Raw genomic sequence first — 17,181 nt, 5'->3', positions numbered from 1 at the left:
CAACAACTGTTGGTCGGGTTCTTCACCAGTCAGAGCTTTATGGGAGAGTGGCAAAGAGAAAGACACTGTTGAAGAAAACTCAGATTCAATCTGGACTAGAGTTCACCAGAAGGACTGTGGGAGACTCCATGGTCAAGAGGAAGAAAGTTCTTTGGTCTGATGAGACCAGAATGGAGCTTTTAGACCATCAGAAAAGATGCCAAACTCTGACATCACCACAAACGCACCCTCCCCACTGTGGAGCACGCTGGTGGCAGCATCATGCTGTGGGGATGCTTCTCAGCAGCATCATGCTGTGGGGATGCCTCTCAGCAGCCGGCCCTGGAAGACTTGTAAAGGTAAAGGGGAAAACAAATGCTGCAAAGTAACTGAAAATCCTGGAAGACAACCTTATTCAGCCTGACAGAGAACTACAGCTATGGAGAAGGTTTATTTTCCAGTCAGACAATGAGCTGAAGCATCCAGAGAAAGCTACACAGAAATGGTTTAAAGACAACAAGGGGAATGTTCTGGAGTCGACAAGTCAAAGCCCTGACCTCAATCCAAGAGAATAGAGGCTGGACTTGAAAACGGCTGTTCACACCTGATCCCTGTGCAACCTGACAGAGCTTGAGCAGTTTATCAAGGAAGAATCACAGAGTCCAGATATTTGATCCTGACTGAGACTTATCCACACAGACTCAGAGCTGTGACTGCAGCCAAAGGAGTCTCTACTAAATACTGACTAGAAGGGGGTGAATATTTATGCAGTCACCCCTTTTACACTATATATTTTTATTTAAGTGACATGATTTTGTAGAAAGCTGTTTTCACTTCAACAAAAAGAGTTTTTTGGGTTAGTTATATTGACCATGACTGATTTATAGCATCATTAAAAAGGTTCCTATAGGCATGGTTTCTGGTCTTTACCCTCAAGAGAACGCGTGAACACAACAAGTGCAGCCTCTCTGTTCAGCTGTTAGCAGAAATAGCATGTATATGCGGTGTGCTTTTAAATGTAGAGATCTTACAGGTTGTAGAATTATGCCTTGACTAGCTCTGTTTTTTCTTTAGATAATGTCTGAATGAAGTCAGTGCCTCTAAACTGAGAGAACCATCTAATGGTTTGACGTAAACTATTAAAAACCCGTCATCGTCTTTATATTAGAGCTGCAAACACAAGTGGACATCACACAGAAGTATTAAAAAATGCAACAGCACAATTATTCCTCACAGCAGCTCTGGTGCAAAAGAAGCCTTTTTAAAATGCTTTTACGTCCACCTGGATTCAGTCTTCCATGTTCCACATCCTAGACTCTTATTTGGTCTTAGCTTAGCCCAAAATAAAAACCTTCTCACTGAAGTTCCACTTAAACATCAGTGCTCACGGACATGGTTTCTGAGAACGAGGGGGTTTCACCTGCTTGTACTATAATAAACGATAACTCAGGCCCTGATTTAAAAATATAGGCTTAAGAATGAGAGATTTAAATCCAGCACTTGATACAAGGATAGCAACAGTGGTAGAGGCGGACCTGGTATCACACATACACCAACACTGTACATAAAGGACCAAAAACAGGACTATTTACAGGAAAATCTCCTCTTTTCTGACATACATGAGTCTTTAGTGTCACTAAAAGTCTCCAAACAACTTCCTCAGCTCTCATGGATCCGTGTAAAGTCCAGAACACTGACGTATTTATTTGAGACCAACATACTGGACCCAGGTCTGCCTTTCAAATACTGCAGCCGTGTGGGATCAGAGAGATCACTGCTGGTCAAGTTAAAGGTGACCATCCATCTGAAGGAGGTGTTCATCTTCTTAAGGCTGCATCAGGACCAGCTGGTCACACGGCAGTCGACCAGCTTCTCTGAGACGGAGCTGAACCAAAAGAACAAGACAAAAGAAAAGACACCAGAGGATTTCCTGGAGGCTGGAACAGTCCTGAGGACTCCCAGGAGGCCATGGCAGCCCCTTTTTAAAGACCAGCAGGGATGAAAGGCAGAAAGTCTCTCAACTGCAGCACAGTTGATCTGATACCATCAGGCTGTCGTAGCCGTAGATCTCCAGCAGGTGGAGCAGGAAGAGCCTGTCTCCATGAGGGTCTAGACCCATGGCCCTCACCGTCTCCTGGGTCAGGGTGGGATCGGAGCTCCCTGCCACCTCACTGAGGGTTTGGAAAATCCTGTTGTTCTGCTCCAGGAAAAAACTGGATATTCAAAGAAAAAAGATAAAGTTTTACCAACTTTTTCATCTCATGTTAACATTCTCCTCGTCCTGTAAATATTAGAAGGACCAGCCCTTTATTTGATCTAATAATCTCTGTGGGAGGAGGGGAAGGTCAGGAGATTCTGTTCACCTCTGTGATTTCATTTTGATTTTCTGACAGCTAATGAAATTAGCTGCTTAATGAAACTGAGTTACAGACTTACAGAATGAACAGATCCTCTTCACTGGACACACAGTCTCCATTTTCTTCCTGAGAGTACAGCAACATCTGCCTAGAAACACAGAGGAGCAGAGGTTAGAACATCTGCAGCAGGAGCGCAATAATCAATCAGTGATGTATAAACATGCTCACATAACAACGTGACAACAGTGTCATCAGCACGATAAAATACCTCAGTAGAGAAATAAATAAAATGTCTCATTTTTCTGAGTCAGTGACAGCAGGATCTTGGAATTATTGTTAGAGTTTCAGAATCTCAAGATATTCTATTGTAAAATAAATAAATAAATAAATAACAAACGTTTCCTTTTTTCTGAGTAGGTGACATGACATCCTCATCCCAGAACTCTGGGAACATTTTAGACAAAAAGATTCTCTGTTTTCTTCAACAGTTTTTCTTGGTTAAATGTTTTCCCTGTTTCTCTGAGTCAGTGACTGAGTCAGTCACTTTCTTAAATTCCAAGATAATTATGTCAACAAATGTATTACTGCGTATTTTGAGTAAATGGCACCACTGTCTCGTAAATCAGGGGGAAAAAGCCTAACATGAGAACAAAACACTTCCAGAGAGTTTATAGCAAAGAGGAGGAACAAATTTTTGATGGGATCAGACAAATGTTGAAGATTTTAATCTTATTTTTCTGAGGACAGTTATCATCTATTAAGAGTTTACTGTAATTATTAAAAATACACTGATATGAAATGGACACTATAGGCTAAAAATGGCTGATGAAATACTTCAAAAATCACTGAAATTCTGCAGTATTTTTGCACATAATGAGGTCAAAATTTTTTTAAAAAAGCATCTATACAAGGGATAATTGTCTAAGAATCTTTAGATCAGTGTTACTCAACCCTCCTCGACCAAAGAGCCAAGTTGTTGAAAAATACCTTTGCAAGAGCCACAATCTAAGAAAAGTGAAAAGTGGCAAAAATGGATTGAAGTAGCAGTAAAAATAGGTTAAAGATGGCAAAAATGGTCAAAAGGCAGCAAAACTTAGTGAAGATGGGCAAAAATAGGGATAAAAAAGGGAAAAAGATGGGTGAGAAGTTAGAAAAATTACAGGTGGCAAAAAATCGTCCAAAATTGGCAATTAGTGAAAAGTGACTAAAATGGGCAAAAAGCAAACAAGGGGTGGCAAAAATGGGCAAAAAAAATAGGTAACAAGTGGTATTAAATAACAAAAGGAATTCTTAAATGAGCAAAAAAAGTTGAAAAGGGCAAAAAATGGGATAAAAATGGCTAAAAGAAGTGGCAAAAATGGGAAAAAAATTACAGAACTAGTCGTATTTAATGGCAAAAGGCAACATAAATCAGCAAAAAGTGGCCAAAAAAATTGTAAAAAAGGGGAAAAATGGGAAAAAAACAAAAGAGGTGGTATTTAATGGCAAAAGGTAGCTCAAATGGGCCAAAATGGGAAAAAATGGTTAAAAGAGGGCAAAAATGGGGAAAAGTGGCAATAAGAAGAGGCAAAAATGGGCCAAAATGGGAAACAGGTGGTATATAATGGCAAAAGGTAGCTTAAATGGGCGAAAAGTGGCAAAAAATGGTAAGGGGGGCAAAAAAGTTTCCCTTTTTTAAGGTATTCTGGGGGAATAATATTTAAAATGAAGACATAAAAGAGCCACAAATAATCACAAAAGAGCCACATGTGGCTCTGGAGACACACTGTGAGTATCACTGATTTAGGCCAAACTACGCCCTGATATGGAAAAGTTAAACCCTCAGATTTATTCATCTGGTAGTGTTTGGCTTCTTATTTAAAACTTCCTCCTCTGAGTCCAACCAGGTCACTTTCACTTCAATCAAAATTTCTTCTTATGTCAGGCCTCACAGAGCAACCTGTTTCCTGTGGGAGAGTTTCCTACCAAATATACCTGTAACTGGGGGTACACAAAGGCTGAATGCAAATGATCACTATAAATGACTGCACGGAACTGTAATTGTTGACTATTTCAGATTAACACACAATTTAAAGCACTGACATCAGCAGAAGTGTGTGTGACAACCATGAAATTTAGTACAGGGCCTTCATTCTTCAGGAACATGTCAGTGAGGCTAACAGAGATCTAATCTAGTTTTGGGACAACCATGGAAGTCACAGGACACAGCTCTAAACTTGATTAAACTCAAAGGAAACTAAAGTAGACCAAATAAACTGGTCTCCTTTTATTGACTCTGTTGACCGTTACAAACCAGAACGCCATCTTGACCCTCACAGTGAGCGGTGCTACTATCGCCTACCTCTGCTCGGTGAGCTTGCGGTATTTCTCCCGGTCGGCGGTGCTGAGGCGGAGCAGAGGCTTCAGGCCGTCTCTGTAGGTCTTCACATTCTGATTGTCCACGTAAACGTCATACAGATCCTTCTTCTCCTCAAAGATCTTCTCTGTGGTACCTACACAAACAACCACACAGGGTTTCAGACGCTATCAGAGCATGCAGGATGTGCTGGAGAAAGCCTAGAACGCTAAGGGCTTCTACTTACACGCTACATAGGAGAGCTCGTTCTCCAGGGCGCTGATGTCAGCCACATTCACGTAGAAGAAAGGGCGGAACTCTGGCACTGCCACGCCGATCCCAGGGATGGAGATGTTTGCCAGGCAGCAGCAGCAGTACACTTAAAGAGGAGGGAGATCATTGAGAGGAATAATCAGAGCAGGAGAGAGAGACGAGAGAGACAAGGTTGTCCTCTACCCAGACTCATTCAAAAAAGACTGCATGGAAACATGCTTTTATGAACCACTTCATTAGGTACACCTGTTCAACTGCTCATTAACACAAATATCTAAACAGCCTCATCTGGGGGTCAGGGCGGGACAGCCATGAGGAATAAACGGGAACAGTGGAAAGATAGCTCTAAATAGGCCTCTGTGCTTCTGTTATTACCAGAAAATGTCTACATACATACATACCCAGCGTGGAGAGGTAATCAATTTTGGAAATTATTCAGTCCTGCAGACCTCTTAATGTGGTCTATTCACATGAAGGGAGACCAGAGACTAACTGAGCCCATTTACCCATCCATTTTCTAAACCACTTATCCTGTTTGGGGTCGTTGGGGGCTGGAATCTATCTCAGCTGTCATCAAGTGAGAGGGGAGACTGGTCACCAGTCAACTGCCAATTAAGAGTCACCAATTAACCTAAAAAGCATGTTGGTTCATGTCTTTGTCGGTGTAAGGAAGGCAAAGGACATGCAAACTTCGCAGAGCAGGAAGGAACCTCCTTGCTGCGAGGCAACAGCGCTTACCCCTATGCCGCCGTGCAGCCCTGAACCCCTTTAAGGAATTAAAAATGCTTTGTATTTGAAATGGTGATAGACTATCATTCAAAGACGCATCAACTGAGCCGTTCATGAACGAACCTGTGCTACAAAACGACTTTTTAACGCAAGCCACTGCAGCTAGCTCCTGTTTGAGTGCCGGTTCCCTGTCCTTCATCCTTTGTCATTATTTAATCCACATTTAAAAAAACAAACTGGTACCAAACAAAGAGCAACCAGCTCTGCTGAGCTGAGCCACATGAACTGTATCTTTAAAAAGAGAGAGATTTCCCGTCACAAGGAGAGAGACTGGACAGACATTAGCTGAGGAAGATCAGAGTTTAATGAGCTAAACCAATGACAGACCTGGACTAAACCACTTTCTGGAAACAGACCACACATCAGTGTTGTGACACCACTCACCCAGGCTTTAGATGGAGAATTTTTAAATTCCTGCCTGCTGCCATGAGTCTCCCTTTTTTACCTGAATATTTCCTACTTTCAGGACACTAAAGTAGCTCAAAATTAAGAATGTTTTTATTTTTGCACTATGAACAGTTGGCATAGTCATTAACAGTTAAAACATGGCCTTTTTGTAGAGTTTCTCTATGCAGGAATCACGACTCGCCCCCAACAGGACTGATGCATGATGTCATCTGCAAAGAACTCACATACAGTCCACTAAAGACAGCTCACTATAGATCAGGGGTGTCACACTCAATCCCAGGGGCCAGATTCTGAACTTGGGTCTAACCTGAGGGCCAAACAGGGTCAACATTTAACCATGACATGTCAATCTTATTTTCACCAGAAATGAATTATGGGGGTAAAAAACTTGGCACTGATGATAAATGATTTTGTGATTAAAAGGTGAACATGATAAGTTAAAAACTCAAAATCTGAGATAAAAAGTCAAACTTATACGTTTAAAAGGTAAAAACGTGACATTTAAAGTCAAAATAATATTTTAAAAGGCAAAATATGAGATAAAATATTGAAACCATGAATGTTAAAAGTCAAAAACTGTGTTTAAATTCAAAACCATAATTTTTAACAGTCAAAATATGAGGTAAACATCAAAATCATGAGTTTCAAATGTCAAAAGATGAAATAGAATTAAAAATCATGCACTTTTAAGGTAAAAAAGGGATTAAATTTAAAGTAAGATGTTGAAAAAGGTCAAAATGTGAGATAAAAGTCAAAATCATGACTTTAAAAGGTCTAAATAGGATTTAAAATTTAAAATTAAAAATCATGCAAGGTAAAAATATGAGATAAAAAGTCAGTGTTAGGAGTTGAAAAAGGTCAAAACATGAGATTAAAGTAAAAATCATGACTTTAAAAGGTCTAAATAGGATTTAAAATTTAAAATTATTCATCTTTAAGGTAAAAATATGAGATAAAAAGTCAAAGTTATGAGATTTCAAGGTTAAATTATGAAATAAAAAGTCAAAACCAAACTTTTAGTCATAACTGTGAGATGTAAAATTGAAAATATAGAGAAAACATGAATTTCCTTCCCCACGTTCCTGACTTTTTATCAAATTATTTTTACTGTTTACTTTTCTAATTTTTATGACATTTATATGATATTATAAATGATCAAGGTTAAGTTTACATTTTTATACTGGACGAAATCTGCAGACCTCACACTGGTGGGCCAGTCATAGTTAAAATGTGATGTGATCCTGCAGGCTGGGTATAATTGTACCACGGGCCAGATTTGGCCCCTGGGCCTTGAGTTTGACACCCCTGCTAGAGATAAGGAACTAGAGCATAAGTTGCACAGACGTATGAAAACACATCAGGTGTCTCTCACCTCTGTAGCAGACCACACCCACGGGTGGAGGGGAAAAGATCAGGATGCGTCGGCGGAGGAGAGCTAGTTTCCACAGCACCATGATCTGCTCCCCAAAGAAGCGGATAAACTGGGACATACAGCCTGCAGGGTGGGTGATCTGGTCCAAACAGAGAGTTACATTAAAATGTGAAGAGTCCTCCACCTGAAGATTTACAGAAGCTCAGCTTTTCTCCTACCTTCATCTCAGGGTGCATGCTGTGGTTGATGGCAGCTCCCCAGGCATTGGCTGGACATGCAGTAACAATGCCATCGCCACTAGGGGGCAGAAGTGCCCTCTTGTCCTCATAGAAGGCCTCTAGGGGAGAATAGTGACCAGGTGACTGAAGCTGGAGCCTGAAGCAGGAGACACAAAACCATCTTAGGATAAGAACACATTCAAACACACAATGTTTTTTTTCTTTAGGAAATAAAGTAAAAACATGCTCACATCACAGCAGGGGCATCAAACTCAAGGCCTGGGGTCCAAATCTGCCTACTCTGCCCACAAGATCATATCACATTATAATAATTTTTGTCCCACCAGTATGAAGTCTGCAGATTTCCTCCAGTATCAAAAATGTAAACTTAACCTTGATGATTTCAAAAACCCTTAAGTTATAAAATTGGAAAAAATAAGAGTGAAAATAATGAGATAAAAATTAATTTATTGGAGCACAGGTGGCCTAGTGGTTAAAGGTGTGCCCCATGTGCGCAGATGGCCTGGGTTCGATGCCTGACCCCCCATTACCGCATGGCTCTTGCCCCTGTTTCCAACTCTATCCACTGTCCTCATCTATCAAACAAAGGCACAAAAATGCCCAAAATAAATCTTAAGAAAATATATATATACATTTATTTGTTTAAATTTCATATTTTCAATTTTGTAACTCATAATTATGAGGATTTTGACTTCTTAAAATAGACTCATGATTTCAAATTCTATCCCAAATTTCAACCTTTCAAATCCTCACTTCGACTTTTAATATTATATTTTGACCTTTTAAACATATGATTTGGAATTTTTACACAAATTTTTACCTTTGAAACCCTTGATTTAAAATTTAATCTCATGTTTCAACCTTTTGAACTCCTAACTTTGACATTTAAACTCATATTTTTATCTTTGAAACTCATGATTTTGAATTTAAACTCATATTTCAACCTTTAAAACTCATGTTTTTGAATTTTATCTCATATATTTGCCTTTTAAAATCATTATTCTGACTTTTAATTTCATGTTTTGACATTTGAAACCAATAAGTTTGACTTTTTATCTCAGATTTTGATAAGTTTACAGGCTCAAATCTGAGATAAAAATTCCAATTTATTAGTTCAAAAGATCAGAACAGGATATTAGAAATAGAAAAATAATTTTTCAAAGAGCAAATATACGAGGAGAAGTTGAAATCATAAGTTTGAAAGGTCAAAATATGAGATCAAATTTAAAATCATGAGTTTAAAATCAAAATATGACCTAAAATCTTAAAATGTGAGTCTGATTGGTCCAAATATTGGATTAAAAAGCCAAAAGTTGGAGTTGAAAATGTCAAAATATGAGCTAGAATCCAAAATGATGACTTTAACAGTTAAAATATGATTTAAATTCAAAATTTGGAGTGTAAAAGGTCAAAATATGATACAAAAAGTAAAAAATATTAATTCAAAATGCCAAAATATGAGAAAAATTTGAAATCATGTTTTAAAAGTCAAAATATGACTTAAAATTTGGGAATCTAAAAGATAAAAATGTGACATATAAAGTTGAAAAGGTCAAAGTATGAGATGAAAGGTCAAATCATAAGTTTGAGTCATAATCTTGAGATGCAAAATTGAAAATATGAATTAAACACAAATTATTCAGATTTTTATGGCTTAACAAGGATATTTAAATAATCAAGTTGAAGTTTACATTTTTATACTGGAGGAAATCTGCAGACCTTATACTGGTGGGCCAGTTATAAGACAAATATGATATGATCTTGAGGACCGGATATAAACATTCCACGGGCCGGGTTTGACCCTCAGGCCTTGGATTTGACAACCATGTTTTACTGTTTTTGGTGTCATTGACATATATACCAGCCTTGGTTAAAATATATTCCTAATAACTTGGAGCACTGCTCTGCACAGAGACATCTGAGAGATGAACAGAGAGCTAAAATGGGGATGCATGTGGTTAACAGTCAGTAATTAGTGCAGAAGTAACTGTTCTGTGTCACAAATGATCTGCTGCGTCTCTTTGAACAAGTTAATTTGTCCTGAAAAGCCTCACTCAGCGACAATAGGCCGGTCTGAACACTGTCACCAGTGAGCTTAATGACAGTCTGGGATGCAAAAGTACAGAGCAGCCAATCACAGCTAAGGTAGGCCCACATTATGCAACTGTTTTATATCAAATAATAGAAAAAAACATCCGAAATTCTTTAAAATTTCAAACATCCCATGACAAACAGTGTGCCCTTTATAAAGTGCCAGAGCAGTGAGCAGATGGGGAATTTGGAGCGAGCTACATGGCGAATGATGAGTAAGGAGCATGACCACTGCATGACTGGACGCCAGGAGAGGGAGAGAGTGGGAACTGTGGGAGGAGAGAAAGGAGGATGAGGGAAAACAGAGAGAAAGGGGAAGAGAAGAAACAGAAGGTGATAACAGGCCCTAGGATTTAACATGAAGTAAACAACATCAGTAGTAGGGTTGGAGACACTGGAAGCAAAAAAGCTGTTAGAGATAAATGTGTAGAGAAGTCTTTAGAGAGGAGGGAAAAGAGGAAGTAGGCTAAGAGGAGTCAGAGAGCTCTAGTATTAGGCTTGACTAACACTTAAAGCCTTTTACTGACAGGAACATAAACAATAAATGTGCATTCTGATATAAATGTAAATAAGCTTGTTTCTGTAAGTCATTTCCTGCTGGTGCTACTTCGATCCAGATCACATTCTTCTCAACAGCTTTAAAATTATTCAGAGTGATCTCACAGGCTGATCCGTCTGATTTTTGTCCTAATTTTATAAAAGCTCTGATTTTTATTTTGCATCCTCTTTCTAGAAGTGCCATTTTGGCCACAATTCCACATTTAACTAAAGCAGTGCTAAACAATTAGTTAATAAATCGTAAAGTAAAATGTGTATTATCTGATTAGAAATTATCTTAGCAATAGATAAATGCTTTATTGATAGACACATTTAGTTAATTTGTCAAAAAATAGAAAACAGACTCTACATTAAGATGGACATAGCAACAGCAGGACAGGAGTGAAGCCAAACAACTTGGAGCTCATCTGCAGTATGAGTCTACACACCAGCCTCCTCCATGTTAACAGATGGGACATGAGTCGAACTAGAAACTGAAGATGCATGTCAAATAAAATGTTGTCAAACCCACTAGTTAGTTATTATTATCATGGTAATCTGTGTTTAAGTGTTATTTTTTAACAGTTTTGTTTCAGTTAGTTATTTGGTGAATAAATGGAGGATATAGATGCAGCTCCTTTCAGCATATTTAACCAGATAAGCGGAGCAGAGGAGGAATATTGAGATAACACTGTGGTTTGAATTGAAACGCCTGTGCAATGCTTTTACATGCATCACAGAAAGGTTTCTGACCCCGTATAACCCAGCTCTGAACAGCCTTTCTGAGAACACTTGGTTTTGGTGTGTGTCTCTTTAAATGTAAAGGTGCTTCTTCTGACTCCGCCCCACTGTCTTGCGGGATGTCCATGATAAAATTTGTCCAAATTTGTCATGACCAAAACAACACAACTGTACCTTTGTTCAGTGCCTACAAAAAGTATTGAACCCCTTGGATGTTTTACCCTTTTATTGATTTTATAAATCATTCATAGTCAATATAATTTGGCTTTTTTGACAAAAAAACAACTCTTTAATGTCAAAGTGAAAACAGATGTCCAGGGCCGGCTGCTGAGAAGCATCCCCACATCATGATGCTGCCACCACCACCGTGCTCCACAGTGGGGATGGTGTGTTTGTGGTGATGTCAGTGTTTGGCGTCTTTTCTGATGGTCTAAAAGCTCCATTCTGGTCTCATCAGACCAAAGACCTTTCTTCCTCCTGACTATGGAGTCTCCCACAGTCCTTCTGGTGAACTCTAGTCCAGATGGAATCTGAGTTTTCTTCAACAGTGTCTTTCTCTTTGCCACTCTCCCATAAAGCTCTGACTGGTGAAGAACCCGGCCAACAGTTGTTGTCTGCAGAGTCTCTCCCATCTCAGCTGCTGAAGCTTGGAACTCCTTCAGAGTAGTCATAGGGGTCTTGGTGGACTCTCCCAGTTTGTGAGGACGGTCTGATCTAGGCAGATTTACACATGTGACATATTCCGTCATTTCTTCATGATATATTTAACTGAACTCTGGGGGATGTTCAGAGACTTGGAAAGGTTTTTGTCTCAATCCCCTGACTTAGACTTTTCAATCACCTTTTCTCTGAGTTGTTTGGAGTGTTCTTTTGTCTTCATGGTGTAATGGTAGCCAAGAATACTGATTAACCAGTGACTGGGCCTTCCAGACAGAGGTGTCTTTACACTACAATCACTGAGACACATTAAAGGGTAAACCATCCAAGCGGGTGAGTATTTTTAGGTACTGTATGCAGAACAAAGCCAGTGTCGCTGCCCTGACCACATGAATGAAATGAGTTTGTTTGCAGGCCAGCTGCTAACACTGTTAGCTTGGAGTGATCGTTTAGCGAAACACAAAGCATCCTGGTATTCTAAAGGACCTACACACCCCTTATCAGGAGATTTGCCACAGGCAGTTGGTGCTGACAGGTCCTTTAAGAGGAGTTTGGTGATCAGTCCTGCATTCGGGGGGGCCTTGTCCATGTGTTTTGTTATAAATTAAATTTCTTCAGCCTTTGATTTAAAGCAGACAAAATAAACATTGTCTGCAGCCCTCGTCTGCAGCATTTTGAGTGGTGAAAGTAACAGCTTGTGCACCAGGCTGCGTCCAAACCAGCTCCTCTTACCTGACCTGGTGTTCCAAAAAGCTCATGTAGCGGTAGAGCAGGGTGTAGGAAGGAGATAGGATCCCTACTGATTTCATCCTTGCACCCCTCTCCACTGTGCTCTCCACCGGCATGTTGGCGAAGCAGGCAAGGCCAAAGTAGCCGCCTTTCCGGAAGTATCTGTGGATGCAGAGAAGAGGAGAGAGAATGGGAGACAAACAGAGCCATGAGTCATGAAAAGAAAAGACACTGCCAGATGGCTGGCCTTTTTTCTTGCCAGGCAACGCTCTCTGTCTCTCTGTCCTGCCAGGAGGAAGACATGGGCCGCATCGTAATACTCTCACTTAGCTTCCACCACTTGTTTACGTCCTTCAGTTCAGGAACAAATGGCTCTTTATGCACACACAGGTCACTTACATGAAGTCTGTGGTGACTCTGTGGGAGCCGCTGGCGATGGCTTTGAACTCGACTCCCTCCAGGTCCATGTCTTTGGGCAGACACCACTCCAGCATGTTCCCTAGCACACCCACACAACAAGGGAGATAACATGAACACCTCAGACAAGCATTAAACATGCTGATCCAGGACCAGACAGTAGCTTTATAATCATAATTTAATTTCAGTGACACAGCTAGTGTGGATTCTCTGGACTTCATTAAGACTCTGATGCTCCAGCAGCAGCTGAGCAAATATGGCCTGAAAGAGACGGGGAGACGGTGACTCAGCTGAGACGGTGCAGTTTTCATCACGATTATTTGCTGCATGCATCTGTTTCTGCAGAGAAATTAGTTTATCACAGCAGATTATGCTCACAGGTCTGTATTATCCTGAAAGACTAGCAGCCACCTGTGGCTGAACATATCAAATGCTTTATTTCCATTTCAACAGCTGGGATTGACTCCAACTGATGTGCCTGAAGGGTCACGCCCTGCAGAGAACGCCTCTTTGACATCACCTTTACAGTCAGACAAGGTTACTACTTGTCAAATAGCAGCCGATTCTTTCATACTCTGCATGTCATTTATAAAACAACAATTATTTTCCTGCCTCTTTTTTTAAAAGAAGAAAATCTTAAATAATATGGTTAAAGCAGACATTCTGTGCTAGAATAATCCATCATAAAGCTCATGAACAGTGCAGAGCAAAGCTAAGAGAAACAGAAGAGGCTGCAGTGTGCTGTATTTTAGTAGAATCAAGTTTCAACACAGATAAATACAAAAACATTTAACTTATACTGAATAAAAAGCACAAGTCTAATCACATGCATATGCACAACAGTTTAGACCCAAAATACATCAGAGACCTTCTAGCCCAGTATGAACCATCCAGACCACTCAGGTGGTCTGGTGCTGGTCTGCTCTGTGTCCCCAGAGTCAGAACTGAATCAGCGTTCAGTTTCTACGCTCCGTATATCTGGAAAAAAATCCCAGAAAACATCAGGTCTACTGAAAGTCTGAGCTCTTTTAAATCATGGTAGAAGACACAGCTGTTCACTGCTGCCTTTATTAAAACACTGAATCACTTTTTATATTTTCTATTTCAACTACAGCTCTGCACTGTAACTTTTACTTTGTTTTTATCTTTTGTGGGTTTTATTTGATGTTTTTAATCACTTTTTAATTTTAGCTAGGCTATATATCATCACGGTACCTTTTCTCACTTGAATTTACAGATTTTGGTTAAATAGTCCACAAAACAATGTTAGCCTCATCAAAATTTTTTGAAAAAGTTTTTTTTTTTTTTACCCAGAAAGCCTCTGAGTTTCCCCACAATTTTGCAATGTAAGAGCACCTAACCAGCAGCCAGCGTTGCAAAATAGTGACAAAAACACCGAGGCTTTCTGGGTAAGAAATAAAAAAGATGTTAATAGTGCGTACATTTGAGCCAATATTGTTTTGTGGCCAATTTTTACTCAAAACTCACTAAATTATGCAGAGAAACTGTACCCATCTGTTACTCTGCATAGCCAAACTTCCTGGCCAGTACAACCAGAGTCCTTCTGTAAAGGAGCAGTGCTCACTAAAATTACTGGAGGATAATGCCACTACTACTGCTATGTACCTCACCTTCAAAAATATAGAATATCCCTTTAAGATATCAGCTAAATATGTGATTTTCCCTCCATATTACCTAACCCTAATTCATATGATGGTTGTTTCTGCTGCTGTGTTTAGTGCATTGCAAACATCCATTATCAAATTTTATCTTATCATTAAATCTCCTGGGAAATTATGACTCAGCTGTCAAGATAATGTGTAGCACGGACGTTTTCTCAGACTGAAAGTCCAGGTTGATACTTCTGACTGTACACCACTAGTCACTTCAGCAGATTCATTTACATAGAGACAACGGTTTGAGCTCCTGCAGCCTGGAATTTACAAGAAAGAACATGTTCTTAAGGAACTGGTCTCTTTACATTGTTTTAAAGGTAGATTAAAGGTATAAGAGGAAGATGCATCAGGTTACAGATCACGGGTGTTAAACTCAAGGACCGGGGGCCAAATCCGGCCCCCAATATCATATGATATTTCTGTTCTAACTGGCCCATCAGTCTGCAGTGAACTTGATTTCCTCAGGTATAAAAATGTCAACTTTTCCATGACGATTTAAGAAATCCTTGTTGTCATCAAATCTTAAAAAGTAAGGAGTAAAAATATTAGATAAAAAAGTTAGGAATGTCAGAATTTAATTTCATATTTCCAATTTTTGCATCTCACAATAAGGACTCCAAATTGGGATTTTGACTTTTTATTTCGTACTTTGAGCATTTCAACCCATAATTTTGACTTCTTATATAATATTTTGAGCTTTGAGATTCATAATTTAAAATTTTAAGTCGTGTTTTGGATTTTTTAACTTAACATTTTGTATTTTATCTCATATTTACACTCCTACTTTGACTTCATAATCCCATAGTTTCACCTTTTAGACTCACAATTTAACATTTTAAATCATATTTTGACTTTTAATTTAATTATTACAAATTTTATTTCATATTTTGACATTTTAAACTCAAAATTTTTATATTTGCCTTTATAAATCATTATTTTTCCATTTCAATTTCATGTTTTGTCCTTTTTGAACTAATACATTTACTTTTCTCAGATTATGAGCCTTTAAACTCATCTTTTTTACTTTTTGAACTGCACACACTAAGTTTTCTTATAATCATATTTTATTAATGGTGAACTGAGGTTGACGGTTTCTGGTTAAAATGGTGACCCTGTTAGGCCCTCAGGTTAGACCTGAATCCAGAATCCTTGCTGTGACTGAGTTTGACACCCCTGTTATAAATGTGACAGATGACTCTCTGACCTGTGACTCAGGATTTGGTATCTCTGTGACTGTAACTGCTCTGTTCTCTGTCTGTGCTGATTTTACTGCTGCCTGTCTTTACCAGGACACTCTTGTAAATTGGATTGTTAATCTCAGTGAGGTTTCTGGTTAATTAAACAAACACATGGACTTGTTGTCCTGGTGAGTGACCACAGGGGCTGGTTCTTAGCTCATAGTGTCTTTAAAATGCCCCTCATTAAAAATGAATAGGCCTGCCCTGCAGAATCAACCAGCTGATTGATTTCCGTCCACATGTCTGCCTCCTCTGCCTCAGGCATCTAAATGCGTCCTATTTTTAACCATGTCTCTAAACTTGTGGCCAGGTCAGACAATGCCACACCTGTGGAGGGTCCTGCAGACTTGGACAGTCTGCTGGTGGTCCTCCTTCCTGCTGTAGACCTGACTTTCTCTTTGTTTGGTGAAATAATGTGGTGTCTCAGATGATTAGTCCCACCTGATCTGGTATTAAATGTGACCACAAAGACGGACACGATCTGGTCCTTCTCCTCCCATTTCACCATCCGGTCCCCCAGCGTTACATTTCTCGACTCCGAATCCGGGAGATGCTCCTCGGTGTCGGGGTGCGGGGCTTCATCCTTGCCCGCTGGGTCGCTGGAGGTCGCGGGTGGGGCGCTGCAGCCGTCTGCGTTAGAGACAGACCTGCTGGGAGAGGGACCCCCCGGACCGCTACTCCACCCAAACCCCGGAGCAGGGACACGGCTGTTGGAGGGACTGGACAACCGGTCCTTGGCCGGTGCCGGTCCCTCGGGCTTCTCCGCGGACGGAACCTCCTCCCAGTCCAGCAGAGGGGCACGGTCCGACCGCTCCACCATCCTGTCGGCGGTCCCGCCTCAGTCCGCCTCACCGATGAGGATCGTTATGATTCAGCCGACAGGCAGATGGTCCATCCGTGAAGACCAGACCTCAGGACGGTTCTCACATCAGAGAGTCCAGTCGGAAGAGTTCAGAACCGTTTCATCCAGACCAGATCCGCGTTTTTCCTCTATCTGCTTAATCTGTCTGTCTGTGATCATAAATGTGATGCTGTTCAGAGAGGGCAACTCCTTCGACTAAAACAAGCTGCATTCAGCTTAGTTACTGTTGGATTAAGCAGCTAAGAACAGCCTTTAAACACTGGGAAACATTCATCTGTTTTGCTTCTTGAATGCACCCAGTAGCGCAGCATCTTTATCAACAACAGCACTTTCGTCAATGATTTTTTTTTTTTTACACACTTCTTCGTACGTGTAGCGTTACCTTTACACTTTTTGCTGACAAAATGTGAAACTAGAGAACTCCCTAACAAAATTTAAAAATAATTATTGTTGTTTTCGGTGCATAGCTAAATAACGTAGT

At 40.0% G+C, this 17,181-nt stretch overlaps 1 protein-coding gene across 1 annotated transcript; it reads right to left on the bottom strand.

The window, feature by feature from the left end:
• Positions 1-1,446: 1,446 nt before the first annotated feature.
• Positions 1,447-17,084, bottom strand: LOC121505622 (DENN domain-containing protein 11-like). Its single transcript, XM_041781080.1, has 9 exons — positions 16,280-17,084; positions 12,907-13,006; positions 12,511-12,669; positions 7,732-7,888; positions 7,514-7,652; positions 4,919-5,050; positions 4,678-4,828; positions 2,416-2,484; positions 1,447-2,192 (listed from the first exon to the last, which is right to left on the bottom strand). The coding sequence occupies exons 1-9, from the start codon at positions 16,656-16,658 to the stop codon at positions 1,997-1,999; spliced, it is 1,482 nt and encodes a 493-aa protein (XP_041637014.1). The 5' UTR covers positions 16,659-17,084; the 3' UTR covers positions 1,447-1,996.
• Positions 17,085-17,181: the final 97 nt, after the last annotated feature.

Source organism: Cheilinus undulatus, linkage group 23 (genome assembly GCF_018320785.1).
Source record: "Cheilinus undulatus linkage group 23, ASM1832078v1, whole genome shotgun sequence".
NCBI classification, from domain to species: Eukaryota; Metazoa; Chordata; class Actinopteri; order Labriformes; family Labridae; genus Cheilinus; species Cheilinus undulatus.
The sequence above is the reverse complement of the archived record's forward strand: the minus strand, read 5'-3'. Positions and strand labels throughout refer to the sequence as shown.